Source organism: Dysidea avara, chromosome 12, assembly GCF_963678975.1.
Source record: "Dysidea avara chromosome 12, odDysAvar1.4, whole genome shotgun sequence".
Taxonomy (NCBI): Eukaryota; Metazoa; Porifera; class Demospongiae; order Dictyoceratida; family Dysideidae; genus Dysidea; species Dysidea avara.
Genome location: NC_089283.1, coordinates 23,642,636 through 23,655,929, shown reverse-complemented (window position 1 = coordinate 23,655,929; position 13,294 = coordinate 23,642,636). Strand labels below are relative to the sequence as shown.

General features: G+C 38.6%; 1 protein-coding gene across 1 annotated transcript; it reads left to right on the top strand.

Annotated features, from left to right (window-relative positions):
• Positions 1-8,642: 8,642 nt before the first annotated feature.
• LOC136239947 (E3 ubiquitin-protein ligase TRIM71-like) lies at positions 8,643-10,946 on the top strand. The gene has a single exon (XM_066030689.1). It carries the CDS (start codon positions 8,685-8,687, stop codon positions 10,944-10,946), a length of 2,262 nt encoding a protein of 753 aa, XP_065886761.1. The 5' UTR covers positions 8,643-8,684.
• Positions 10,947-13,294: the final 2,348 nt, after the last annotated feature.

Sequence of the window (13,294 nt, the reverse complement as noted above, 5' to 3'; positions counted from 1 at the left end):
TAACATCATGTGATGTCACTCCAGGGTTGCTATAGTAACGTGTGGGCTTTGACATGTCTTCAGATAGCAGACTTGGCAAAATAATTAGTGTGTAGAATTGTTAGCCAGATAGTATAGCCATCTCCTGCTGGTGTAAACTTATCTACATATGTGCTCAAGTCAAGTGGATGGTAAACTAGCCACTAACTTCCTGCTTTATAATAACTGTTATTACATGTAAAAACATTTTTTACAAGTGGTTAGTGGTTAGTTTGGTACCACCCCAACAGGTATGTCATTACCTGCTAATTTACACTGTGATGATAAGTAGCTGCAGTATAGATTAGTTGTGAATGTTTAGCCATTGCAAGAGGTCATTGTTAGTGGGATAGCACTACCAAAACAGTGAAGTACGTAGCTCAGTTGGAAGAGCTGCAGGTCCCTGATGGATTTGGCACTTTAAAGAAGCTAATTTTTGATCACATGATTCCCTACATTTCTTGTGTCCACATTGTCCCACACAACTAGTGGGTGTAGATTTGAACTTACGAATAGTTGTTACTTCCACATACAATCTCATGATAGCAGGGCCTGAAATTATGTTTTGGAAACAATCTGACAAATCCTGTTATGTACACTCAACAAAACTTTCTAAAAGTGTTCAGACATTAGCCAGAAATGGTTGGAAAATGGACCATAATTTCAGGCTCTGTGATAGCTAGGAGGGCATATCCTAAACTTTCTCTAACAACATGCTGAAACTTGTTCTTGCTTTAGCGTACAAGCATAACTTCATAAACCTACCATATAACAGGTTTTTTCAAGAGTTTATTGTGATTTTCAAGGATTGGTGACTATCCATGCAAGTTTCCTCCTCAAAATTTGCAGTTCAATCAACATGGTTTAGTTTGAGTGTTATAAACACATAAACTATCCCTGAAGAAGTTCCCTCTTCAAAATCTTGAATGATGGCAATTCGTGATAACTTTCTCCCTCAACTATATGGCATGATAAAACTGTGCTTGTGATCAAACTAAAATATGATACATTATTTGAGACATGTTACATAATTAACAACACACAGCCTAACATAGATTAACACTTTCTACAACACACATAATAATCAGGTTACAAAATGTACAGGCACAAAGTCTTCTCATTTGTTCTGTTGTCGTTCAAAGAACATGAAATCCTGTAAAGAACACAAGTACTGGTGTGTAGTAAGAACACTAGATGATGTAACACTTACAATGAGGAAACAAGCTCTGATCATCACTGCCTTCATCTTCACATCAAGGTCCATTGAAACTATGGATGGATAACAATAAAGAAATGAACTTAAATAACAACTGGTACAAAGCGTGCCAGTTACTCTTAGGCCAATTTATGATCCTATTAAAAGTTAGTGGTCAGTTTAGACAGGTGACCTTATTACACAGGTGTTATTACTGTACAGTGAACCTCAATAACAGGAGACAGCATTGCATAAAATGTCCACAGAATTAAATTACTGAACAGGTGTGATCACACCTTACATTTATTCTCCTACATTTGGATAGCTGACTAGGAACATTAGTGGAAATGAAAATTAATGTTGACAGGTATCACTTACACTGAATTCCAAAGTAGCCAGCATCAGTGAAAATTCAACATCAACTCAACATCGGGAGGTGCAACATGGACCCTTGGTCTTCAGAACAGGCTCTTGAGACTTTATTGGTGATGGTAACTAAATGTAGGGATCTGTAATGTATCAATATTTAGTCACACTGAGGTACCACCTTTAAAAATACTGAATAAAATCTTAATACCACAGGGCCTTGACTCTGGATATATACACAAAGGTACAACTACATAACCAAACACACTAACACTACACATACAGTGACATTACACATGTTAGGCAGACACCTCTCTATAAAGACCCTTGGCCCAAAGGTGGTTAAGTTCCACTGTAATTGCCACTACCTCCATCATGTTATAGCAAAACAGCTGAGCTGGAGAAAGGGTATATGGCCTTCAAATATTGCAAGATACAATACCAAAGGTGACAGCCAAGAAATGGCTGTAGTGATAATGTTAGAACTTTCTTAAAGTTTCATAGACTCTAATAGAACATACACTCATTTAATAAAGCATCTGTTGATAAAAAGATAAAGTACTCTAATAGAACAGTCACATCTAAGAGTTGAAATAATCAAATATTTGAGATCAAGACACACGGTAGTGTGTCGTGCGGCCCAAGAAGCCGGCGTGCAACACCCGTGAGTATATTGACAGGAAGAAAGAAAACGCAATTTTCACACCTCCGTAGCTCTGTGCTGCCTTGATGAAACAAGACGATTTTTGCTGTGGACACTCCCTCCAACTTCAGTACTCCACATTCCAAATCTGAGCAAAATCGCTTCAAGCGTTCCCAAGATATGCGACTTCAAAAATTGACTTAGCTTCTTTTTTTTTCTTCTTTTTTTTCTTCCTTTTTCGCACACTTACAAAAACCGCTATAAAACGCGAATGCAACATCCGATTACCTTGAAATTTGGCACACAGAAGGGGGGTATGAAGGTGCATCTTTGTACCAATTTTGGCTGGAATACAATAAACAGGCAAAGAGTTATTAGCGATTATCCACGAACAATAACACCAATATGTTGTCACGCCTACAGGGTAAACCGCTTACGGGAAGAAGCTGAAAATCGGTGGGTGAATAGGTTAACTATTGAACCTCAAACCTTTTGTGGTTTGAAAGAAATCGAGCTAAAAACCAGGAAGATACAACGAAAAAACCAACAGTGTGTAATAATTATGCAATCGAGATTAACTAATAAAAAAACGATTACTTTCCACGCCCACCAAAAAAAGCGCTTGGAGTAATTAATGCTTTGAAATTCGCTGTACAGATGGAGTAATCATCTTAGAAAGGATCTTCAATGGTGTAGAAGAATCAGGCTTTCAATGTTAATATTTCCTAATTCATGGTATTACTTTTAGTATAATCACTTCATTGCTAGTGTAAGACTCCTACACTGGAGATGATCACTTGAAATTGACCACATTCGGGAGGTGTCCTGATTTAATAGTTCTAAAATGTGACTACAGTCTCTGGGATCACTGGTCTCATTACCTATTTCCAAATACTGTCAGTTTTAATTCAGTTTACTAATGGGTGAGGCTACATGACTACATGTACTAAAGTTTTACACATTCTACAATTACTAACTTTCCGGTCATCCACTGTGATGTGATCAGGTAGCTAACAGTCAAGTGTCCATAAAATTTGTCATGAAGTTCCACAACCAGAGCTCTCATCAAGGCCATAGACTATTTGTATCACAGCAACTGGGACCAGCAACCTAAAAAAGCAGACAACTTAACTTTGACAATGAAATTAAATAGTACATTAATGTGGCTACATGTCTATGGTGAAAAATCAAGTCTCCTGTCATAGCTGATAAGACTGGTTATTACACACCTGGTCACTAATGTGTGTACACTAGTGACAAGTGTTGGGACCACACACAGGATTAGGGGTGTAACAAATATCACACTACAACTATTAACTGCGTAGTGAAAACTTTTTTAATACCAGATATTGTTGAGGGATTCTTAACAAAAGACCAGTAAAAATTACAATATTATTGTTGGTGCTGCTTATATGGTTTTTAGTTAGGATGTACAGTACATTGTAAATTCAAAGAGAAAAATGCCACAAAAGCAAACTAACTTGAAAATCATAAAATGTGACATTTTAGTACAAAGTAACCTGCCTAATGTGGCCACCTGCTTATTATGGTCAGCAATAAGCTATCACTGCAGATGTTAACAAGCCACAGTTGAAGCTGAAACATTGATAAGCTATCCCCTTATAGCTTACAATAACTACATACAGGAGTAGATGTCATGTAACAATGGTTCCTAGCTAATGAGGTGTGTGAGCAGAGACAAATATAACATTTTGCAGTAAACTGGTCATAATGTCCTGTCATGTGCAGGCTTGATTGGTCATTGTAGGATAGAGTGCAACATTTCAACTAAGAGTTAGATTGTATGTGGTTATTAATTCTGTTATCTACTGTTCACATCATTCATTGCTCTTGTTGTGAGCTACTATAACACTAGTACATTCATGGCCACTCCCCTTGGGCTTGGGTTATAAGAATGTAGTGTCTCCTAACAACCAAGTGGTAGTTATGAATAGCAGTACAAGCCATAAACCAAACAGATAAACTGTATTCCTTAGGCTCCACACCTTTCCTTTTGATAGTTAGGACATTATATCTGAGCAAACTGAGTTGTGGTCAGACACCAAATGGCAGAAATAGTAAGAATCATCATTTACAGATTATGGACAGCCTTAGAACACCTGTTACACATAAAATACAGCTACATGAACTCACCACAATTGAAGTACATGGTCTTTGTAGTGCTGATTCTGCCACTTGCAGCCTAACATCATCCATGGCAATCAATTCTTCTTAGACTGTAGTCTCTGGGCGCTAGTCTTATCTCTAGCCTCATCAATCATCACCTCAATCATCGCTTTACAATCAACACTAAGTGCCTCCTAGATACCAAACACGTGATAGGGTGTTCTAGAATGTTTTTTAACTACATGTTGAATTGCAGAACTGGTGTTGAATAGTCGGGCTGCCCTATTATGGTGCCACAGATAATGCTAAGTTGCAAGAAGTAACCTGCACTACAAAAACCGTTCACTCAATTGTTGTGAGTTATCTACGGTTCTATGTAGCTGCATTTATGTGTAACAGTTATTGGTAGTGGGTGTTCTAAGGCTGCCCATATTCTGTAAACGACGATTCCTTCTGTTTCTACAAATTCCACCATTCAGCTAAATCTCCTTTCCCGTGACCGACTGTAATATTTGTCTCTGTGTGTGATATTTGGTGAGGCTACACCCACACACTAGCTATGTGGTATGTGCTGAGAGGATGGAGGTGTGGTGGGTGTGTACTCACTTTCATATTCTCTTCCTCCATTTTGTCTCATCAGAGGTCAAGGAACCTCTCAACAAGGTCACTATCGATGAACCCCACTGACACTCTAGTATGATGTTCTGTAGCAAATGACCTCCAACTAGTAGCCAGTCAGTCAAGGAAACATCACACTACATGTACTACAAAAACTACACCAGTGTCACATAGCTACACTTCTTTTCCCCACCCAACCACTCACAAACAAAAGGGAAAGGTCAGCTGGTCAGAGGTCTAACACACTGTTGGGGTACTGTACATGCTAATCATGGCTGATAGATTTCACTTTGAAGTTAAAGATAATTCCGCCACTTCAACAGTTCTGACAAGCAATAAAAGAACACAGCTTCAGTTCTTATGGTAAGCACCTATAATTGACTTACATCTCTCTCAAACAGTTTACAGTAGCACAAATTCAACTTTGGTAGTTGGTACACATAACAAAAATCACACCACTCAAACCTACAGCTACAGGTCACTAGAATAGAATGGTTGCCTGCACATGTACACAATGATCACACCCCAATAATGTTCATCATATAGAGTAAGTATAGGTTAATTGGGGAATTCTGGATCCCGGGTTGTGTGGCTCCTTAGGTAGTTACCTAGACTACATGTTACTGGAGGATCAAGTCACCAGCTGGTCTGGGATACATTCAACACTGTCAACACAACTCCCTGTATTAACAGGCTTTAACCTTTATCAGGTCCCTAGTGGGATAGTAGATAATAGAGTAACCCAAGGATACACAGCTAAGTGGTCAATGTGTAACAACACTCTTCACAATCATCAACTAGTTCTCCTCTAGGTTAGCTAGTAGTCTGTGCTCCTTCAGTTTACAAATCATCCCTAGGGGAGAGGGGTGGGGAAGATGTTCAAACAACACAAATAAAGTACAATGAGCACAAATCACAACATAATTTACGATCTTTATTGTACAAATTATAAAGACTAGTGCTAGAAATATGAATTACACAAAACATATTTTGTAGGGTATCATGCAGGCCAATCAAATTGAGCTTTGATTGGCCAAATGTTGGAATGGTATTATTAACAGCCACCTATACTGACAAAGGTGTGATATTGTGATTATCCCCTCAGTACTTCTTTGTACTGTGAACTATCAAGTGTAGCTGGTCCCTCACTACACTCTACCCTCAGGTAGTCCAGTTGGGCTGCTCTGCCATGACCAGTGCAATGAAACCTCCATATCTTCTGGAGCATCAGTCCACTGTACAATTAACTAGTTCCCTGCCATTAAGGATAGCAAAGTTTTTCTTGAGGTCAAACGCAACAGGCAAATTCCAACAACCAGTTAGTTCATGTGCAGCAATGGTGGGTAGTGACCGAGGCTGACCAAGTGTGTAACTATTAAATTACCTCTATATTTATAGCTACATACTTCAGTATCTCACTACTACAGAATAGTTATATACATATATAAGTACAAAGCAAAAAAGAGTGAACAGCTGTCTATGTTCTGGTATGAATGTATCACACCCATACTGCAGTGAAATTTATTGTTTAGCTGAGCAACACCTGGTGGCTGGGAAAATTGGCTATGTATCAGTTTGATGATATAACTGTGATAAAACTATCGCTGAAACAGTAAGAGAATTTACTCACAGGCCAGTGGCAGCCCAACTGTAAAATGCAACTGTGAGTTGTACTGCTTTGTGGTCAGGGGATGGAACACCAAATACAGTTTTGTGACTGGTTTGGCGAACCTGTTTTGGGGGACCAGTATACCATGGCAGACAACATACTAACATTTGACCTCTACAATTTAAGTGATGAAACAATTATTCGTATTTTCAACCATAGATTATAATAACGCTTACCGGGGTTGAAAAAGGAAGTGGGTGCACATGTGATCCATGTTTTGGTTACTTTTGGAAAATCTTACTACAAAGCAGAGCAGTTTCACTGGATAAAGTAGGCACTATACAACTTATTAGTTATGGCCATGAGACATGTGCTCAGCATACAAATTGTTTAAATACTCACAGGTGGAAAAGATACAAGCCCATATTTCATTGAGTCCGACCCGTACTTTTGACTGACACGGTTACAAAAACTAAATTTACAACCAGCAGAAACATTTTACCTCAGTATATTGCAGTCCAGTGACTCCATTACTGTGTAATACAACCTTGTAGTGAAGTATTTGAAGTGAAATTTGTACAGAAAGTGAGTTACCTGTACCAACGCAGTAAGGCGAAACACTGCAGATAATATCAAAGGCTGTGACATAACATTGGGGATTTTGACGTAGCATACTTCCGTTTCTAATCCCGGTAAGCGTTATTGTATCTATGATTCAACTATTTGATTGGCATGACATTGCTTGTGTCACCACTACTACAAACTGCACACACAACCTTAATTTGTCTAGTAAAACTAAATTTTTATTTTTTTATGATTGGATCAATTACCACGTAAACACATGTGATGTAACTGATAAGTCTTGCAGGAAAATAAGGTGTGGCTACAAGTGGTCATGTGATCCACTTATCAACACCTAGTTGTTTTTTTTCCCCCGGGCTAGATGGAATGCCCTTACCACGACCCCCAGCACTGGCTGTCAAGTACGTGCTGGACAGCTGGATAACACCAGTGACTATTAAGAACAAAGCTATTCGAGGGCATCAGCATTAAGCATGCCCTCAGGCCAGATTGATACTGGCAGATGTTGAATGACGTAGAATGATGACCCCTCAAACACATAATGGCTGATCTTAAAGAGAAGCAATGTCTGACTAGCCATTACGTACAGTATGTTACCATTTCGGTTTTTATCGTAATTTCACCTAATTTTGCTCTTATTCTGTTCCTAGGATTAGTAACAGCAGCCCTAGGGTTAGAAAATGCCTTTAGGATTAGGAACAGCGCTCTTAGGATTAGGAACAGCGCCCTTCGGATTAGGAACAGTGCCCTTCGGATTAGGAACAGCGCCCTTCGGATTAGGAACAGCGCCCTTCGGATTAGGAACAGCGCTCTTGGGATTAGGAAAAGCGCCCTTAGGATTAGTAAGAAGTGCTAGTGCAACGTTTTAAACCATTAGGTTAGGGTTAGGGTATGGATTAGATATATAGTGATTTACATTTGTGACATTTAAATATGGCAAAAATAAGAAGAGCTGGCAGCTAGCACCGGTGCACCTCAGTCTGGAGGTTTGTGGTTCGAGTGCCCATGGTGGGTAGGTTTTTTTTTTCGTTTTTTGTACCTTTTGGTGTCATTTTTTCTAAGTTATAATGGTAACATACTGTACCTAACGGCTTTTGCAAAGTCTGCATCTCATCCAGTACAAACACCGTCTATAATTCATTTCCCACTTTTCAGCCAACACGGAAGCAAGTTTCTTATACACTATGGCTGCAGTCGGTCCCATATCTCCACTACACAGAAACCATAAACCATAGCAATGCACTGATGATACATATACTAACCCCTTGAGTTAGTATGTCTATGCACAAACTTCCCTTACTCTCAAACCATCATGTCTAAGTATGTTGTCCGCTGCAACAGTGACGTTGCGTCCTGGAGAAATTCAAGATGACAATCGAGGGTCATTCATCAGCTGCATTGTCGATTGTGGCGCTTAGTCTAATTGTACGGATAAACAGAGACTACTACTATTTTTTTCGGTACAGCCACGCCCCTCTCTTAGTTCTTACTATATTCATTACGAGCTGATTCATTACGTGAAGATAATGGCGAGTGGCGGCGGCGTAGAGAAGGAATGGCGAGAGATCGAGGAAGAAATAACTTGTTCCATCTGTGGAGATCTTTTTACTGATCCGAAGTCCATCCCGTGTTTGCACACGTTCTGTAAGCGATGTATAGAGAGGAGTATAGAATCTAATAAGAAAATGGCGGCCATTGTATGTTGTCCGTTATGTCGTGCACCACTTCCACAAGACGGGATAGCTTCTATTCCCACTAATTTTACAATTAATCGTTTAGTGGAAATTTATGGAAAAAGAAAAGAATCCGGACAAATTTCAGTGACCATGAAATGTGGAAAATGTGAAGAAGACGCGCCAGCCATTACGTGGTGTCTAGACTGTGAAGAAGCGCTATGTCGAGACTGTAACGAATTTCACAGAAAATGGAAAGATTTCAAATCTCACAAAACTGTTCCCATCAGTGAATTTCTACAAAATCCCAAACAAGCTGTAGCCACACCAGAAAAGGAAGAATTTTGCAAGACCCACACCAAACAAACACTAGACCTGTACTGTAAGACTTGTAGTAGTTTAATATGTCGAGACTGCACCTTGAAGGATCATCCTCGTGGTCATCGAGATCATGATTTTGACTTTGTTGATGAAGTGGTGGATGAAGAAAGAGAGAAGATGAAAGAAGTCACTGCTCCACTGAAACAGTTGCTAGAACAAGTAAGAAATAGAGTAAAGAAAATTGAACATTGTGAGAAACAAGTTGACATTGAGAGTGAAGCAAATATTGAGAAGATACGAGCTACATATGGTGAAGTGTACAAGTTGTTGAAGCAACAAGAAGAAGAAACAGTTGGAAAGGTGAACATCATCAAGACTTCATTTAAAGAGACACTCGCTGTACAAAAAGAAAATGCAAAGTTTTTGGAAAGACAATTGGTGAGCTGCGATGAGTTCTGCCATAAAATTGTAACAGTTAACAGAACCAGACAATTACTCACATACAACAAATGGATTGAGAATAGAGTTGACGAAGTAACAAAACAAGTGGAACATACTAGCCTTGATCCAGAGTGTAAACCAAGTGACATGATTGTTATTTGTCATCACCCAGTTGAGTTTGTTAATGATTCAGTTTGTGACGTGTCGTGTCTTCCACATTTACCTGATTGTACTGTGAGTGGTCCAGTAGTAATTAGCGATCCAGTTAAAGTGACTGTTACACTGAAAGATGTTTTTGGGTCTCCTGTAGTAAACCAATCAAAAGATCTAGAAATCCGTTGCAACAAGGAGAGAGAGTTTTTACAGAATACACATATTGAAGAAGAGTCAAGAGGACAGTACCATATATGGTATAATCCTAAAAGAAAGGAAGATCATTCATTATCAGTTTACTGGAGAGGATTAGAAGTGAACCATGAAGAAATCAAAGTTTCGGCGAACATTCGTGACTACAATAAGTTGAAGCAGGAGGTGAAGATCATTGACAAATATGGACCAACTGACAAGAAGTTATCATCTCCTTACATGTTGGCTAAAGGACCTAACAATGAACTTATTGTTCGTGACAATTCCACCAGTCAGTTAGTAGTATTTGATAAACACTTCCAATGCTCTCATGTTATTGGTGGAGCAGGTAGTGGAAATGGAAAGTTTCAGAGCATCACTGGAATAGCAGTAGACAAGAAGGGATATTTGTATGTTGCAGATAGTGGCTTGGACTGTATTCAGAAGTTTAAACTAAATGGAGAATTTATTTCCCAGTTTGGCAGTAAAGGTACAGCAAACAGTCAATTCCAGTCTCCTTACGGTCTAGTGTTGTCCCAGTCAGAACTGTTGTTTGTGTGTGATAGTGACAATCACAGAATTCAAGTATTTCAACATGGACGATTTTTGTACTGCTTTGGACAAAATGGAACAGAACTTGGCACTTTCAATAAACCTCGTGATCTAGCACTGAACAGTAATGAAGATCAGTTGTTCATTACAGACTGTCACAATAACAGGATCCAGGTGTTCACCCCAAAAGGACAATTCCTTAAAGTGTTTGGTAACTTTATTACCTCATTAAGATTGCCAGTTGGGATACATTATACACCAGATGGACACTTGTTGGTTAATTGTTTTACCACTCACTGTGTGTTGGTGTTTGAAGAAGATGGGAAGTTTACATCAGCCATCGAAGATACCTATCAAGGGAAGAAAAGATTTACTTATCCTCGTGGAATAGTGATGATGGATAATGGACAGATTGTGATAGCTGATAATGGTGGTAACAGGCTAGTAGTGTTTTAGTAACAATTTACGCTAGTAGTATTTTAGTAGTTTTGTAGTGACTAGTGTTTTAGGTTGTAGTAGGAAGTGTGTTATTTGTTGTTGTAGATTTGTTATTTTTGACTAAAGTGGTTTATTTGAAGTGAACATTATAACTGGGTAGTAGTGCATGGTAGTACAATCAAAAGTTTAGTGTGATGTCCGGAACTATAGTGATGAATGATTAGTTCTTTTAAGGTGAGTGAGTGACTGACTTGTCTGTTTGTAAAGATGATTTAATGTATTCTAATTGTTTAGGTGATAACAGTGGCAGAACAACAAATAGTTGACATGTTGAATGAGACATGAACATACAGTTGGAGAATGATGTGTGTATGCAGCTATGTTGATAGTAAGATGTTTAAGTGAAGTATAAAGTATGTGATGTTGTTATTTGTAGTGACAGTGTTGATGAGTGTGTGTTAAGTTAATACTGCTAGAGTTGAGCTGGCAGTGTTGAGGAAGTGCAGAATGAAGTCGAACTGTTAAATACTATCACTACAATGAGTTGGCCAAGAAGACGGTACAAGTTAACAAAGAGAATAATGGCTTAGATAAGGTTAGTGAACACTAATGGAGGTACAGTCCCTACACTATTGAATACTATTAGGACAAAGCTGACACAGTTGTGTGTTTAAAAGTTTGACAGTGAAGTTTGAAGAGTTTAGAGGAAGAGCTATAGAGGACCTACAACATTATAGTGTATTAGCATGTTAGTGCATGTAGTCAGTATGTGTGTGTGTTTATTACAGTGTGACTGTTTGTTCTACAGCACACAGGATGACAGATGGGACCTAACATTACCAGTGGCAACAGAGAGGCTACTAATGTACTATTTGGTATCACCTGCATGTTTCACATGATGGATCATCCAGACTTTTCTTTGTGCGTGGTATAGCCATAATAGTCCTCCTTCAGGAGTAGACTGACTCACAATAAGTAATTTTATAATGCATACAATAGTTCTTTTAGTATCTGGCCAAGTAGCCTATAGATTGCAGCTTAAACCATTGCTGATTTGTCATGTAAAGATGTGTGCTGTATGTGTATGACCAGCTACAGTGTCCACAGAGAAATTTGTTCATTGCATCTTCTGCTGTGACCTTTTCCAACCTAGATGGACTACAATAACACAAAACATAACCTGTTTTGTAACTTGTCTATACATTCCAGTCAAAGCCAATAACATCATGTGATGTCACTCCAGGGTTGCTATAGCAATGTGTGGGCTTTAACATGTCTTCAGATAGCAGACTTGGCAAAATAAGGTAAAGTTAGTGTGTAGAATTGTTAGCCAGATAGTATAGCCATCTCCTGCTGGTGTAAAACTTATCTACACTTGTGCTCAAACGTCAAGTGGGTGCCACTGACATCCTGCAGCTGCTTTAAAATAACTGTTATTGCATGTTAAACTTATCTCAAAAGTCAAGTGGGTGGTAAACTAACCACTAACATAACTGTTATTACATGTTTACAAGTGTGATTGTAATAATAGTTATTATAAAGCAGGGATGTTAGTGGTTTGGTATCACTCCAGCAGGTATGTTGTGTACATGTTACCTGCTAATTTTACAGTAAGTACCAGTATACAGATTAGTTGTGAATGTTTAGCCATTGCAAGAGTTCGAGGTCATTTTTAGTGGGATAGCACTACCATAACAGTGAAGTACGTAGCTCAGTTGGAAGACCATTAGATCTACAGGTTCCTGCTGAGTTTTGGCACTGTGACTAATTTTTGATCACATGATTCCCTACATTTCTTGTGTCCACATTATGTCCCACACAGCTAGGGGTATAGATTTGAACTCACAAATAGTTGTTACTTCCACATACAATCTCATGTTAGCAGGGCCTGAAATTATGATTTGAAAAGAATCTGACAAATCCTGTTATGTGGTCGTACACACTCAACAAAAAGTTTCTAAATATGCCTAGAAATGGTTGGAAAATGGACCATAATTTCAGGCCCTGTGATAGCTAGGAGGGTATACCCTAAACTTTCTCTAATAACACACTGAAACTTTGTTCTTGCTATAGGGTACGAGCATAACTTCATAAACCTACCATATAACAGGTTTGTTCGAGGGTTTATTGTGATTTTCAAGGATTGGCAACTATCCATGAATGTTTCCTCCTCAAAATTTGCAGTTCAATCAACATGGCTTAGTTTGAGTGTTATAAACACATAAACTATCCCTGAAGAAGTTCCCTCTTCAAAATTCTGAATGGTGGCAATCCATGAAAACTTCCCCCTTCAACTATACGGTATGATAACAGTGTGTTTGTGGTCAAACTAAAATATGATACAACATGTTACATAATTGACAACA